At 64.2% G+C, this 14,586-nt stretch overlaps 1 protein-coding gene across 1 annotated transcript in view; it reads left to right on the top strand.

Moving 5' to 3' along the window:
- LOC123951902 (SCO-spondin-like) overlaps positions 1-14,586 on the top strand; it is a 51,892-nt gene that overhangs the window by 2,541 nt on the left and 34,765 nt on the right. The window contains exons 7-38 of the mRNA XM_046021028.1: positions 712-870; positions 960-1,039; positions 1,405-1,542; positions 1,731-1,902; positions 2,081-2,321; positions 2,616-2,760; positions 3,435-3,549; positions 3,635-3,810; positions 3,895-4,122; positions 4,356-4,521; positions 4,712-4,946; positions 5,929-6,118; positions 6,264-6,358; positions 6,535-6,791; positions 7,128-7,262; positions 7,799-7,995; positions 8,115-8,242; positions 8,327-8,436; positions 8,772-8,921; positions 9,279-9,372; positions 9,468-9,637; positions 9,835-10,068; positions 10,282-10,503; positions 10,894-11,130; positions 11,858-11,949; positions 12,039-12,270; positions 12,391-12,543; positions 12,669-12,809; positions 12,899-13,081; positions 13,188-13,338; positions 13,928-14,081; positions 14,224-14,278. Coding sequence (XP_045876984.1) covers positions 712-870; positions 960-1,039; positions 1,405-1,542; positions 1,731-1,902; positions 2,081-2,321; positions 2,616-2,760; positions 3,435-3,549; positions 3,635-3,810; positions 3,895-4,122; positions 4,356-4,521; positions 4,712-4,946; positions 5,929-6,118; positions 6,264-6,358; positions 6,535-6,791; positions 7,128-7,262; positions 7,799-7,995; positions 8,115-8,242; positions 8,327-8,436; positions 8,772-8,921; positions 9,279-9,372; positions 9,468-9,637; positions 9,835-10,068; positions 10,282-10,503; positions 10,894-11,130; positions 11,858-11,949; positions 12,039-12,270; positions 12,391-12,543; positions 12,669-12,809; positions 12,899-13,081; positions 13,188-13,338; positions 13,928-14,081; positions 14,224-14,278 — 5,235 coding nt within the window. The remainder of the gene's footprint in view (positions 1-711; positions 871-959; positions 1,040-1,404; positions 1,543-1,730; positions 1,903-2,080; positions 2,322-2,615; positions 2,761-3,434; positions 3,550-3,634; positions 3,811-3,894; positions 4,123-4,355; positions 4,522-4,711; positions 4,947-5,928; positions 6,119-6,263; positions 6,359-6,534; positions 6,792-7,127; positions 7,263-7,798; positions 7,996-8,114; positions 8,243-8,326; positions 8,437-8,771; positions 8,922-9,278; positions 9,373-9,467; positions 9,638-9,834; positions 10,069-10,281; positions 10,504-10,893; positions 11,131-11,857; positions 11,950-12,038; positions 12,271-12,390; positions 12,544-12,668; positions 12,810-12,898; positions 13,082-13,187; positions 13,339-13,927; positions 14,082-14,223; positions 14,279-14,586) is intronic.

Below are 14,586 nucleotides of genomic sequence, written 5' to 3'. Positions count from 1 at the left end.
TCTTAGGGTCTTGGGATTGAGCCCCGCATCGGGCTCTCTGCTCAGCAGGGAGCCTGCTCCCCCCCCCCTTCTCTGCTTACTTGTGATCTGTCAAAAAAAAAAAAAGAAGAAGAAGAAGAAGAAGAACATCTTTAAGGGGCGCCTGGGTGGCTCAGTTGGTTAAGCCTCTGACTCTTGATTTCAGCTCAGGTGATGATCTCGGGGTCCTGAGATGGAGCCCCCGTAGCAGACTCTAAGCTCAGCTGGGAGTCTGCTTGGGATTCTCTCCCTCCCCCTCTGCCCCGCCCCCTGCTTGCATGCATAATCTCTCTCAAATAAATAAATCCTTTGGTAAAATCTTTAAACAAAGGCTTTCCCAGCCTGCCTTCCAGTATGCTTTGAGGAAGGGCTTTTGTGCTGTTAGGCGGGACCCTCTCCTACTAGAAGTTTTCTCTCTGTGGAGCTAGGTTTGTGTGCGTCCTAGGGTTGTGTGCGTCCTTACGGGAGCTTTGAAGTTTACTTATCCCTGGTAGTCGCTTGCTCAAGAGAGCATCTGTAGTGTTCATGAACTTCTCAAAGAGAGCTCTGATGGGAAAACCAGTTGCTTCTCCCTTAAAGAGTATGAAGTGCAGAATTCTGTAGAATTGTCAGAATTCTCTCTCCTCTCCTTCCCTGGGCAGTCAGCCCTGGTGGGAGGGGCAGGGAGTGTGACTCCCGCCTTCTCTTGCCCAGGGCTGAGCCTGCAGTGGCAGGGGGACTGGCTGGTGCTGTCGGGGGGCCTGGGGGTCACCGTACGCCTGGACAGGTCCAGTTCCGTCTCCGTTTCTGTGGACTCTGAGCTCCAGGGACAAACTCAAGGTCTCTGTGGAGTCTACAATGGCCAGCCCGAGGGTAAGTGGGCGTGACTCGGTTGCCGGCTTGGAGGGAAGGGAAGACTGGAGAGCCCAGACCGGGCACCTCTCAGGCTTGCCCTCCCCCAGATGACTTCCTGGAGCCGGGAGGGAGACTGGCTGTGTTAGCTGCCACCTTTGGGAATTCCTGGAGGCTCCCTGACTCAGAGGTGAGACTGCAGGCCTCGGGGAGCCTAGGCTCACTGCCCGGCTCCTGGTTGCCCCCCTGCCCTTTCCTGGCCTCTCTGATACCTTCAAGCCTCTGCTCTCTGTCTTCATCACTGACCTTTTCCCTGGGACGGGGCCTGGCCTGCTCCCAGATCCCTGCCTGTGGGTTGATGTGACCACCCCCCTCCAGTTTCCCCACCCCCTACCAGAGCTGACAATCTTGTTGCCACCCCCCCAAACCCTAGGATGTCTGGGCTGGCGGCCATGACAGTGGGGACCTGAAGCACCCACGAGGGTCGTGGCCGCTTTCCTGGTGTCCTGGTTAATGTCTCTTATCCCCCATTGGCCTGAATTCCCATGTCTCCAGCCTGGGTGTCTGGATTCAGCGGAGGCGGCCCAGGGCTGTGAGAGCCCCCTGAGCAGCTCGGAGGCAGGCACGCGGGCTGAAGCCCATGACGTGTGCTACCAGCTGCTGGACGGTCCCTTCAGGGAATGCCATGCCCAGGTACGGGTGGGGTGTCAACCACCGGAGGGGCAGGAAAGAGTGGGTTCTGGAATCCAGTCCTGTCACTGCTTTGTATGTATGATCTCAGAGGTCCCTTCTGGCGCTCACGGTGTTTGATTATAAGTCAGGGCATGACTGAAGCAAGAGCAGGGAGTGCCGGTGACTCAGGGGCTGTCCTTTCTCTGAAGGTGCCCCCTGCTGAGTACCACCAGGCCTGCCTCTTTGCCTACTGTTCTGGGGCCCCAGCAGGCAGTGGGCAAGAGGCCCGTCGCGACGCCGTGTGCAGCACCTTGGCCAACTATGCCCAGGAGTGTGCCAAGCAGCACATCCACGTGGGCTGGAGGAAACCAGGCTTCTGCGGTAGGGCTGGTCCCTGGCACTCCTTGCAGAACCCCTGACCTCCCCACCCTGCAGCCCTGTGGCCCCTGCTTCCTGAGCGCTGGGCTTCCTCCCAAGCACCCTCGCTGCGGGCAAGGGGTGGGGGTCTGGCGGGAGGAGGGGAACCCTCGGACCTCACAGCCCACTCGTGTGCCCACAGAGCGTCTGTGCCCCGGGGGCCAGTTCTACTCAGACTGCGCCTCGGCCTGCCCACCCAGCTGCTCAGCAGTGGGGGAAGCAGGGGAGGGGTCCTGCCGGGAAGCGTGCGTGAGCGGCTGCGAGTGCCCGCCCGGCCTCTTCTGGGACGGCGGCCTCTGTGTGCCCGCTGCCCGCTGCCCCTGCTACCACCGGCGCCGGCGCTACGCCCCCGGGGACACCGTGCGCCAGCTGTGCAACCCGTGGTGGGTCCGCGGGCCTCGCTGGCCCTTGGGCTGGGGTTGGAGGCCGCGTGGTCCCCTCGGAGCCCTCCCTTATGCTATCTCCTCAACCTGCGTCCCCTTCCGGGGGGGCCCCTCACATGGCACCTGTGACCTCTCATGGCTTGATTGATGGCCCTGCTTAAAGACCTGGCCAGGGACCTCCCGGCCTTGCAGGGTTAGACGGGTGGCTGGGGGAGGGAGGGCCACGGGGTCGGTTGGTGGCCAGAGGTCGTGGGCGCTGCATCTGAGCGCGCTCCCCGCCCTGTGCGCCCGCAGCGTGTGCCAGGACGGCCGCTGGCTCTGCGCGCAGGCGCCGTGCCCAGCCGAGTGCGCGGTGGGCGGGGACGGGCATTACCTCACCTTCGATGGGCGGAGCTTCTCCTTCCGCGGCAGCCCGGGTTGCCGCTCCAGCCTGGTGCAGGTGGGTAGGGGGTTAAGCCGGGAGGAGCCCTCGCCGGGGTGCTGTAGGGGAGAGGTGACTGTCGGGAAACCTCTAAATAAATCGATGAGGAACACACCGCCATTCCGGGAAAAGCCGAGAGAGAACCGTCTCTGGAGGCAGGATGGCTTGCCGCAGACCCGAAAACCTCCCCTTAGGTTCCGCGACGGCTCCCACCTTAGTCCAGGGACTCAAGGCAAAACACATCCTCACAGTCCTTTCTCACAGATGGCACGGCCTGGGCCTATCACAGGCTATTTCCTGCAAAACAACCCAGGAGAAATATGGGTTCTCCTTCCTCCCCAGCCCTCCTCCAGCCAAGGTAGGGGACTTACCAAGTTCAGGTTCATGGACACAAACAGGTGTGTACCTGGCTGCAGATTTAACGCGTGCACACACAGAGACAGAGAGCAGAGCATCCATACCCACCGGGAGAGGGGAGGGGAAGGCACCTTGCACCAACACACACACACCTCCACATACGTGCACACACCTGGATGCACAGGCACGTAGACATACTCACAGGTGCCAGCGCTTGCCAGGGTTAAGCCCTACACCTGCGGGCGTTGCGTAGAACGGGAGAAGGTGCAGAACAGACTCTGTTCTCTGGGTCTCGCCCACCCCCACCCTACCACATTCCTCACCATCTGCCCCAGGACCTGAAGGGGCAGCCGCTGATTGTGCTGGAGCACGGGGCTTGTGACACTGGGAGCTGCCTCCACGCCATCTCTGTGTCCCTGGGAGACATGCACATCCAGCTCAGAGACTCAGGTAGCCCTCTCCTGGGATGTGCTCACCCCCAGTCCTCCTCAGCCCTGCCCTGCAGGGGCAGCCCCTCACAGGCCCCCTGTTCCAGGAGCTGTGCTCATCGATGGGCAGGATGTGGGCTTGCCGTGGAGCGGGCCCAAGGGCCTCCGTGTTTCCCGCGCCTCCTCCACCTTCCTACTGCTGCACTGGCCGGGGGCCCAGGTCCTGTGGGGAGTGTCTGACCCTGCAGCCTACATCACTCTGGACCCCCGCCATGCCCGCCAGGTATGCTGCGGGGCCGGCGAGCGGCTGGAGCTGGCCACAGTGGGGCCCGGATGTGACTGTCCCGTGCTCACTCCTGTGGCCCAGGTGCAGGGTCTGTGCGGCACCTTCACTTGGAACCAGCAGGATGACTTCCTGACACCTGCCGGCGATGTGGAGACCAACACCGCAGCCTTTGCTAGCAAGTTCCAGGTGGCAGGCGAGGGAAGGTGCCCCTCAGAAGACAGCGCCCTACTTTTCCCCTGCAGCACCCACACTCAGCGCCACGTTTTTGCAGAGGCAGCTTGTGCCGTCCTGCATGGCCCAACCTTCCAGGTAGCCAGGCTGGGGTGGAGGGGGCTGTTCGCACGTGTAAGATGGGGTCAGCACCTGTTCTGCCCTCCTCCTGGGCTCTGGGCTCTCTGAGGTTCTCGAAGAACCCCACGGTCCTGCCGTGGCAAGGAGTACCAAGCACAGGCAGGTGGCGGGGGGCGGGGTGGGGGGCGGAGGGGACAGGGGAATCTGTGGAGCAGGAGCCAACCCAGTGTTTTCCTCCGCTTCCCCCTCAGGAATGCCAAGGGCTGGTCGACAGGGAGCCGTTCCACCTGCGCTGCTTGGCGGCCGTGTGTGGCTGTGCTCCTGGCAAGGACTGCCTGTGCCCTGTGCTTGCTGCCTTTGCTCGTCGCTGTGCCCGGGAGGGTGCCCTGTCTCTCTGGAGGTCCCAGACACTGTGCCGTGAGTCTGCTCAGCCAGCCAGCCCCTTCTAGGAATAGCCCAGAGAGATCCCAAGGAGGCCCTCTGACCTGAGCACATTGCTGGCTTTACCTTCTCTCAGAGGCCTGGGGGGTGTGAATTCCAGAAGGGTGGGCAGAGCAGCGGCAGTCATGCCCCTGACCTGCCCGTGTCTCTGTGTCTCTGCGCCCAGCTGTCCTGTGTCCCAGCGGCCAGGAGTACCAGGAGTGTGCCCCAGCGTGTGGTCAAAACTGTGGGGAGCCAGAAGACTGTGAGGAGCTGGGGAGCTGTGTGTCCGGTTGTAACTGCCCCCCGGGACTGCTACGGGACCCCGAGGGCGAGTGTGTGCCCCCCAGCTTGTGCGCCTGCCAGCTTGGAACTCAGCGCTATGCACCTGGCAGTGTCACCACGAAGGACTGTAACCGCTGGTGAGGGCGGTGGCCTTGGGGGAGGCAGAGAGCTGGGGGTGAGGAGATGGAGCTTAGAGAAGAGGAGCCAGGCTGGAGCACTGTGGGTTAGGGCCTGCCATGCATATGCGGGGCGACGGAGCACTCCTAGCTTCGCCCTGGTTGTGGAGCACTTCGGGCCCAGAGAGCACTCCAGTATGTTCTCTTGTTTAATTCTGCTGGATTCTTACAATGACCTGATAAAGTAGGGAGGGGAAGAATTGTTCCCATTTTGCAGATGAGGAAACTGAGGCTCGAGCAGGCTACATGGCTTGCAGAGTCACATAGCTGGTCAATGATGAAGGATTAGAACCCAGATCTTTGCGGCGCCTGGGTGGCTCCGTGGGTTAAGCATCTGCCTTCAGCTCGGGTCATGATCCCAGGGTCCTGGGATCAAGCCCTGCATCGGGCTCTCTGTTCAGCGGGGAGCCTACATCCCCCTCCCTCTCTGCCTTCTGCCTGCCTCTCTGCCTACTTATGATCTCTGTCTGTGAAATAAATAAAGTCTTTAAAAAAAAACAAAACCCAGATCTCTAAATTCTGGTGCAGTGTGGTCCAGAGGCTCCTCCAAGGGTTAGGGAGAAGTAAAGGCCAGTTCTGGACCTGTGGATGCACGGCCAGTGGCCGGGGTTTGGTGGGTGAGGACGAGACTTCAGGGTATCCCTCTCCTACCTGGCTGGGGTTGGGGTTCTTCGAGAACCTCAGAGAGCCCAGAGAATGGCCCCACTGGGGCTGGGCAGGAAAGGGTCACCATGTCCATCCCAGGTATGGCCGTGCTGGGAGCAGCCCTACTTCCCGTGCTTATAACTGGGCTGCGCGGGGGGGTGAGATGTTCAGGTCTCCGGAGTCAGCATTAGGGGCTCGGATCCCCTGGGTTCCTGAAACTCTCCCAGGTCAGACCAGAGATGCCTGAAGGTGAGCCCTGCCTTGGGCCTGCCTCTTACCTGGCTCCTGTCCTCGGCAGTATCTGCCAGGAGAGGGGCCTCTGGAATTGCTCTGCTCAGCGTTGTGGCCCCCAGCGGACATTCTGCCCTGGTGACCTTGTCTATGTCCCTGGTGCCTGCCTTCTCACCTGTGACAGCCCTGGTTCCAACCACTCCTGCCCGCCAGACAGCATGGGAAGCTGTGTCTGTCCCCCGGGTACTGTGCTGCTGGTAAGTCCAAGAGGGGGCTGCATGGGGCACCGCGGGGCCTGCTGTACCCCAGGGCACTGCCCCAACCCCCGCCCCCCAGCTGAAACACTGGGCCATGGGTCAGGCAGCCCTCCAAGTTGCCCCTTTGTCCCCGACCTCTGCCCAGCACGAGCGCTGCGTGCCTCCCGAGCTCTGCCCCTGCCGTCACGGCGGGCAGTGGTATCCGCCCAACGCCACCATCCAGGAGGACTGCAACGTTTGGTATGCCTAGCCCCTTGAACTGGGATGAGCTGGGGTATCCAGGCTGGCCTGGGCAAGGGAAGCTGTCCAGGATTCCCCCCACGCTGAGGGTCGGCTGCTCGGAACCTGGACAGCTGCTTCCCCAGGATTCATCCTCACACCTCTGTCTCTCCGCCCCCCCCCCCCCCCCCCCACAGCGTGTGTCGGGCTCGGCAGTGGCATTGCACAGGCCGCCGGTGTGGTGGGTGGTGCCAGGCAGCGGGCGCCCCCCACTACGTGACCTTCGACGGGCTGGCTTTCACCTTCCCCGGAGCCTGTGAATATCTGCTGGTGCGAGAAGCCGGCGGCCGCTTCACCATCTCCGCCCAGAACCTGCCCTGTGGGGCCAGCGGCCTGACCTGCACCAAGGCGCTGACCGTGCAGCTCCAGAGCACCATCGTGCGCATGCTCAGAGGTGGCTGCGGCAGGGAAGGGCGCACTGCAGCGGGGGGCGCGCTGGCTGGCATCGCATTTCTGCACGGGGCTGGGGGGCTGGGGCAGGGCCTGGGGTCCCCCACTGCTCACCATCAGTACAGCGGGGCTGGTGTCTCTCCCCTCTCTCTTCTTGGTTAGGAATCTGAATTCTGGAAGGTTCCAAGAAGTTAAGGCCCAGGGAGGTCTAATGACTTACCCAAGGTCACATAGCTGGAGATGCAAGAGGAAGGCTTCAGGCAGGCTGGGGAAGGGCTCCTAGGGATCTGGGAGCCCTTTGACTCCAAGGCAGAGCCCAGACACTTCTCTCCTTCCATAGGCCGGGCAGTGACAGTGAATGGGGTGAGCATAACGCCCCCCAAAGTCTACACGGGCCCTGGGCTGAGCCTGCGCCGTGCTGGTCTCTTCCTGCTGCTCACGACCCGCCTGGGCCTCAGCCTGCTGTGGGATGGAGGTCAGACCCCCGCGCTTAACCACCTGACCCGTGCCCGGCCTCAGCATCATGAGGCTGACTCCCCGCACGCTCTTCCCCTTCCGTAAGAGTGGTGGGAGTTCCCACATTATGTTTCTCTTCAATGTAAAAGCAATACCTCCTCGCCAAGGAAACATTTAGAAAATACCCTGTTTGGGAAAGAAAAAATGAAAATAAATCTAACCTCCCACCACCCAAACCCAAGCAGTTGGCATTTTAGAAAAACAGTTACCGAGAAATGGAGGAAAGCTGAAGGAGCCCCTGGCATGGGAGGCGGCGGCCTGGTCGGCACAGCAGGGCTGCGCTTGGGCCTCCGGCCACCAAGGCCTCTGGGGCTGGTGGGTGTCCCCGTCTGTCTTGGAGCCCGATTCCCACCTGGAGCCCAGCCCGCGGGGTCTGGTTAGGAGAGTAGACTCCCACTTCCGCCCTAGCCCCCCGGACGTACGCCCTTGGTCTTCTCCCATCCCTGAGGAAGGCCCATGGGGTCATTTCTCCATCATGCTGCCCCCTCTGCCCAGGCACCCGGGTCCTGGTGCAGCTGTCCCCGCAGTTCCACGGTCGCGTGTCTGGGCTGTGTGGAGATTTTGATGGAGATGCCAGTAACGACCTGCGGAGCCGCCAGGGCGTCCTGGAACCCACTGCTGAGCTGGCTGCCCACTCCTGGCACCTGAGTCCGCTCTGCCCCGAGCCAGGAGACCTGCCACACCCCTGCACCGTGAGCATGGGCAGGCAGGGGGAAGGGTGTGGGTGGGTGGGGGGAGCTGCAGGCAACCTGCGGGGCCGGCCTGGGTGCTGTGGGTGGGGTCTGGCTGGTCCATGGCCCTGTGCCCACAGGTGAACGCCCACCGGGCCAGCTGGGCCCGTGCCCGCTGCGCGGTGATGCTGCAGCCCCTCTTTGCCCGCTGCCATGCGGAGGTGCCCCCACAGCAGCACTACGAGTGGTGTGTGTATGATGCCTGCGGGTGAGACGGGCGAGCCGGGGGATGGGGGGAAAGACGGGGAGGGGACGGGGAGGGGGTCCGGCCGCTGAGCAATGCCTTTCACAGCTGCGATTCGGGGGGCGACTGTGAGTGTCTCTGCTCGGCCATTGCCGCCTACGCAGACGAGTGTGCCCGGCACGGGCTCCCCGTGCGCTGGCGCAGCCAGGAGCTCTGCCGTGAGTGTGCCCTGCCCTCGGTCCCCAATGCCCCACCCCACCGTGCCCTCCGCTCCTCCGTGGATGTTCCTCCTGGCCTGCAGGCAAGCCCTGTATGCATTCAAGGGCAAACGTGTGGTGGACGCACTCATAGATGAACCAAGCACGCTGAGCTTGCTTTGCGGTAGAACCTTCACGTTATAAACAGCCTTGGGAGGGTCTGCGAGAGTCTACCCTATGTCCCCCCCACTCCCCCCGCCGCCCAGTGTGTATCTTCTTGGGCTCGCTCGCCTGCTGCTGTTGGATCCTGGTGCCCTCGAGCCACCGCGACCCAAGCTGCTGTCCTCTCTCCCCAGCTCTACAGTGTGAGGGAGGCCAGGTGTACGAGGCCTGTGGCCCCATGTGTCCGTCCACCTGCCATGACCATGGTCCCGAGCCCGGCTGGCACTGCCAGGCCATGGCCTGTGTGGAGGGCTGCTTCTGCCCCGAGGGGACCCTGCTGCATGGTGGGTAGCCTCAGAATCTGCAGGAGGGGGGCAGCGCTGGGACGGGGAGGGGAGCCACATGGCCCTGGTGACAGGGCTGGCACTAGGGGCTGCTGTGCCCCCCCTTTCTAAAATATTTTATTTTTTTAAGACTTGACTTACTTATTTGACAAAGAGAGAGAGATCACAAGCAGGCAGAGAGGCAGGTAGAGAGAGAGGGGGAAGCAGGCTCCCCGCTGAGCAGAGAGCCCGATGAGGGGCTCGATCCCAGGACCCTGAGACCATGACCTGAGCTGAAGGCAGAGGCTTAAGCCACTGAGCCACCCAGGCGCCCCTGCTGTGCCCCTTTTGCTCCAGTCCTGCCCTCTGTAATCCCAGGTGGAGTCTGCTTAGAGCCAGCTTCCTGCCCCTGTGAGTCCGGGGGCAGCTTCTTCCCGCCGGGGACTGTGCTGCAGAAGGACTGTGGGAACTGGTGAGTGCGGGGCGGGGGGTGGTTCTGGAGAGTCCCCTGACCCCAGGCTGGCAAAGCCCAGCACTGCGACTGACCCCAGCTCGCTGTGTGCTCAGCACATGCAAGGAAAGCCAGTGGCTTTGTGGGAGCGACGGTTCCCTCTGCGAGGAGCCAGAGCCTGGCTGTGCGGCGGGAGAGGCCCCGTGCCGCGAGAGTGGGCACTGTGTGCCCCACGGGTGGCTTTGTGACAACCAGGATGACTGTGGCGATGGCTCAGACGAGGAGGGTGAGTGTCCTTGCCCATGTGGGGCAGTGGCTGAATGACGGGTTCGCCCTCCCGTGTGTCACTAGAACATGTCCTTAGCCGCTGCCAGTGTGAGCAGGTGGTGGGCAGGGCTGGGCTGGTCTTTCCGGGGTCGGCGGAGGAGTGTGGCTCCTCTAGGACCTTTGTCATCCTGACCCTGCCTGCTTGCCCCATGCCAGGCTGTGCCACGCCAGGCTGTGGAGAGGGCCAGATGTCTTGCAGCTCCGGCCACTGCCTGCCCCTGGCCCTGCGCTGTGACGGGCGGGACGACTGTGGAGACGGGACGGATGAGCAGAGCTGCCCTTGCCCCCGTGGCTCACTGGCTTGCACTGATGGGCGCTGCCTGCCCCTGGCCCTGCTCTGTGACGGGCATCCCGACTGTCGGGACGCTGCTGATGAGGAGGCCTGTCTGGGTGGGTGGTCTAGTTCAGCACTCCAGCCCACCAGGCACCCCCTCCCACAAGGCCTGTCTTGTGAGCCCCAAGCTTCCTGCTACCGCTCCTTCCCCTGAAATTCAGGTTCCTGCTAAGAAGCTGGCACCTGGAGATGTGGGAATGGGGGCACCCCAAACAGCAAGCTTAAGGGGCAGGGCCCCGGGACCAACTTCCTCTTTTCTCTGGCTGCAGGGCAGCTGAACTGCACTCCCGGGGAGGTGTCCTGCATTGACGGCACGTGCGTGGGGGCCATCCTGCTGTGTGACGGGATCTGGGACTGCCCAGATGGAGCGGATGAGGGACCTGGGCACTGCCCCTTGCCTTCGCTGCCCACGCCCCCAGCTGGCACTCTGCCGGGCCCTTCCACTGGCTTTGGGGGGATTGTCCCAACTCCCCCTGCCAGTGCCAGCCCTGGTGAGTGTTCTGGAGGGAAAGGGGGAGAGCTGGAGTCCTGGGGAAGCGGGCTGGGGGGAGCATCTCAGAGGGAGGTATCGGGCAGGTGGTGGGGTGAGGAGCGGGCCCAGACCAGCCTCCTGAAAGGGGCTTGATAGGGCCCGGAAGAGTCCCCGACCTTACTTCCTGACATCTGGGGTGCTCCCACTGACGTGAGGGGGTTGGGGTGGCCCATGGGATTCCTGGGCGACGGGAGACCTTTGGGGAAACCAGTGGGGTGGGGTGTGAAATGCGGCAGCTCCTGGACTCGGGGAGAGGCTGGAAGTGCGGGAAGTCTGGGCGCAGGAAAGGGTCCTGGCGGGCCGGAGCCCCTCACCCTGCCGGGTCTAGCGCGGGTGCCCCTCCCCGCAGCGCCCCCCTGCGGCCCCATGGAATTCCGGTGCGGCAGCGGCGAGTGTGCGCCCCGGGGCTGGCGCTGCGACCACGAGGAGGACTGCGCGGATGGCAGCGACGAGCAGGGCTGCGGCTGGCCTTGCGCTCTGCACCAAGCGCCCTGCGCCCGCGGCCCGCACTGCGTGTCCCCCGCGCAGCTGTGCGACGGCGTGCCGCACTGCCCCGACGGCTCGGACGAGGGCCGCGACGCCTGCGGTGAGAGCCTGGCTGGCGCGCAGCGGGCCGGGCGCGTGTCTCCCCACCCCCACCCCCAGCCGCACCCCTGCGGCCCCGGGGACAGCCACTTAAGTCTGTGACATCAGAGCCTTTGATCTTTTTCGTGAAATTCTCTTTGAAGACTGTTGCCCTCCCACCCAGACCCCCCGGAGAGAAGAAGGGGGCTTTTGTCTTTACCCACATTTGGGCAAGAAGGGATGAGAATGGGTCCTGGCTCCGCAGCCGGGAAGGGGGCCTGTTTGGAGCGAGACCCCTCTAGCCCCACCCCAGCGATCTGGGAGTTCCCTCTGCGCCCCTGCAGATCAGCCCTTCTTGTCCCTGGGAGGAGGGGGCTGCTGTCCACAGGCTCCGACCCCTTCCCAGGTCTGCCTGCTCCTCCTGGAAACCCCCCCCCCCAAGGTGTTTTTGGGCTCGTTTCAGTGTTGGCTCTTCCTCCTGCATGCCCTCCCCGTCTGGGGGCATTCTGTCCATCAGTGGGGGGGGGGGCAGGTGCAGAGGCCCAGCGGGACACTCTCCACACCCCCCACTGCGGCTGGGCTGTGCCTGAACCCCTAGCAGCTCTGTGATGGGACCTCTGACCGTTTCCGGGGCGAGCATGAGCTGGGCTGTGGAAGGGACACCAGGCCCCTGGCGGAGGCCCCGGCTGGTTGGGGGGGTGGGCCGTCTGGCTCCTGGCCTGATTTCGTTTCTCTTCCCTTCCCCGCAGAGGGGATGACAGCCCCAGGAGGCCCCAACGGGACCAGGGCTCCCTGCCCGGAATACTCCTGCCCTGATGGCCTCTGCATCAGTTTCCGGCTGGTGAGTGGGGGAGGGGAGTGGGTGGCTCAGGAGGCACAGCCATCGCGACACCCCGCTCCGAAGGAACCTTGCTCCCGTCCCTTCCCCAGGTGTGTGACGGGCAGCCTGACTGTGAATCGGTGGGGGAGCTAGGGCCTTCCCCAGAAGAGCAGGGCTGTGGGGCCTGGGGTCCCTGGAACTCATGGGGGCCGTGCAGCCGGACATGTGGGCCCGGGGTGCAGGGCCGGAGCCGCCGCTGCTCCCCCGCTGGTCTCCCGGTGCTGCAGCATTGCCCAGGCCCGGAGCACCAGACTCAGGCGTGCTTCACGGCCGCCTGCCCAGGTGAGGGGCCTGGGGTGCCTGGGAGGGCCAGCAAGAGCGAGGGAGAGGAAGACCACTGGGCTCCCAGCCCAGCCTCCTGCCCCCCCAAACCCCAATCTGTCCTGCCCCTCCTGCTCGCAGTGGATGGCGAATGGACCCCCTGGTCTCCCTGGTCCCTGTGCACTGAGCCGTGCGTGGGCACTGTGGCCCGTCAGCGACGGTGCCACCCCCCCCAGAATGGGGGCCGGACTTGTGCCATGCTGCCTGGGGACCCTCCCACCACGCGCCAGAGCAGTGAGTGCAAGGAAGGAGGGCCCAGCTGGGAGGAGGGGGTGGAGGGCTTGCCGGTGGGGGGCTTGCGTCTGCAGGGGACCCAGGGGACCCACCTTGCTCAGGCTTTGGTTCTGATTTTCTCTCAGGGCCGTGCCCTCAGGCCGGCTGTCCCAATGCCACTTGCTCCGGGCAGCTGGTGTTCTGGCCCTGTGCCCCCTGCCCTCTGACTTGTGATGAAATCTCTGGTCAGGCTGCGTGCGCGGCTACCCGGCCCTGCAGCAGCCCTGGTAAGGGGGACTCGGGGCCCAGGGGGCGGCAGGGGTGTCTGCGGAGGTGGAGCTGTCTGCAGGGAAGCCTCAGCCCACGCCTCCCCTAGGCTGCTGGTGCCCTGCCGGCCAGGTGCTGGACAGCGAGGGCCGGTGTGTGGGGCCCCAGCAGTGCCCCTGCCTGCTGGACGACACCTGGTACCGGCCTGGGCAGCGCATCAGGGCCAACTGCCAGCTCTGCACCTGCCAAGACGGACGGCCCCAGCGCTGTCGGCCCGACCCGGCCTGCTCCGGTGAGGCCCCACCCTTGGCCCTTCCTGGGAGGCCCTTGCCCCCTCCCAGGCCACCCAGGTGGGCTCCCAGCCCTCCTCCGGCCCCTGACTCTTGGTCCTCCCTCAGTGAACTGTGGCTGGTCCTCCTGGTCCCCCTGGGCTGAGTGCTTGGGCCCCTGTGGCACCCAGAATGTTCAGTGGTCCTTCCGGAGTCCCAACAACCCCCGCCTCTCCGGCCGAGGTCGCCAGTGCCGGGGCATCCACCGCAAGGCCCGCAGGTACGGGCACCCACCCCGGGACCTGCAGGGACCTTTACCCCTCACTTCCGACTCCCAGTTAGGGAGCTGCGGGGGGCTCTCTCTCACTCGAGATGCTTCCATTCGCAACATGGAGCCTCGATGAGGACCCCCCCAACTCTGAGCCCTATAATCTCAACACCAGGACTCCCAGCGCAGTTTTGGGGAACCCCTGGCCTTCTCCTGCATCAGTTTATGCCCTCCAAATCTGAAAGGGGGATGCGGGGAGCCCAGAAGTCTAGGGGCAGGTATGGGTCCTCTGGTCAGCTCGGTGGGAGGGGTTGCAGGGGTGTAGCCTTATCTGCCTGCCCAGCCCCCTCTGAAATGGGCTCCACAGGCCAGGGTTTTGGCACAGTTTGCTCCCACGCCTCTCTCCGGGGCCAGCTGCAGTTTCTCATGGGCGGGGTAGCATCTGGGTGACAGGGAGACTGCGCATCCCTGTTGACCCAGGGCTTTCCCGGGTCTATCACGGGGAGTCCCGAGTCCTGGGAAGCCACCCACTCTAGGTAAATCAGGAGGCTGGTGGCCTGGGGGAGCCCACTGGGTGGGCAAGCGGCGGCCCTTCTTCCAGGTGCTGGACGGAGCCCTGCACGGGCTGTGAGCAGCAGGGCCGGGCCCACACAGTGGGGGAGCGCTGGCGAGAGGGCGCCTGCCGAGTGTGCCAGTGTCTGCGGAACGGCACCGTGCGCTGCTCCCCCTACTGCCCACTGGGCAGCTGCCCCCAGGTGAGGGGATGGGGGGGGGGGCGGTGAGGCGGGCCGGGAAAGGGCAGCGTGCAGAGGCCAGGGCTGTGGGCAGCTGATAGACTGGGTCAGAGGTTAGCGGGTGGCCAGCTCGGCACGTCCAGCCCGACTCTTGTGTCTGCAGGACTGGGTCCTCGTGGAGGGAGTGGGAGGCTCCTGTTGCCACTGCGCCCCGCCTGGTGAGTGGGTCTGGGGAGTGGCAGGGTCTGGGGAATGGCAGACCTGCTGTGCTCTGAGGGTAGGGGGATGGCAGGTGCTCAGCGGGAGCCCCAGAGTCAGGTGTCCGTGGCCTGGGTGATGGGAGACTGGGTCCTGGATGCTGGGGAAGGAAGGGGCGGTCTGGGTGGGAAGGGCTTGTCTCTGCCCTCCTAAGGTCAGGTCTCCATCTCTGCCTCCTCTGTCCTCTGGGGGCTTTCTGCCTCCCGCCTCGAGAGGGCTTTCTTTTCTCTGGTTCTGCTGGGCCCGGTCTGGTTCCTTCTCTTTCCCC

This window comes from Meles meles, chromosome 10 (assembly GCF_922984935.1).
Source record: "Meles meles chromosome 10, mMelMel3.1 paternal haplotype, whole genome shotgun sequence".
Classification (NCBI taxonomy): domain Eukaryota; kingdom Metazoa; phylum Chordata; class Mammalia; order Carnivora; family Mustelidae; genus Meles; species Meles meles.
The sequence above is the reverse complement of the archived record's forward strand: the minus strand, read 5'-3'. Positions and strand labels throughout refer to the sequence as shown.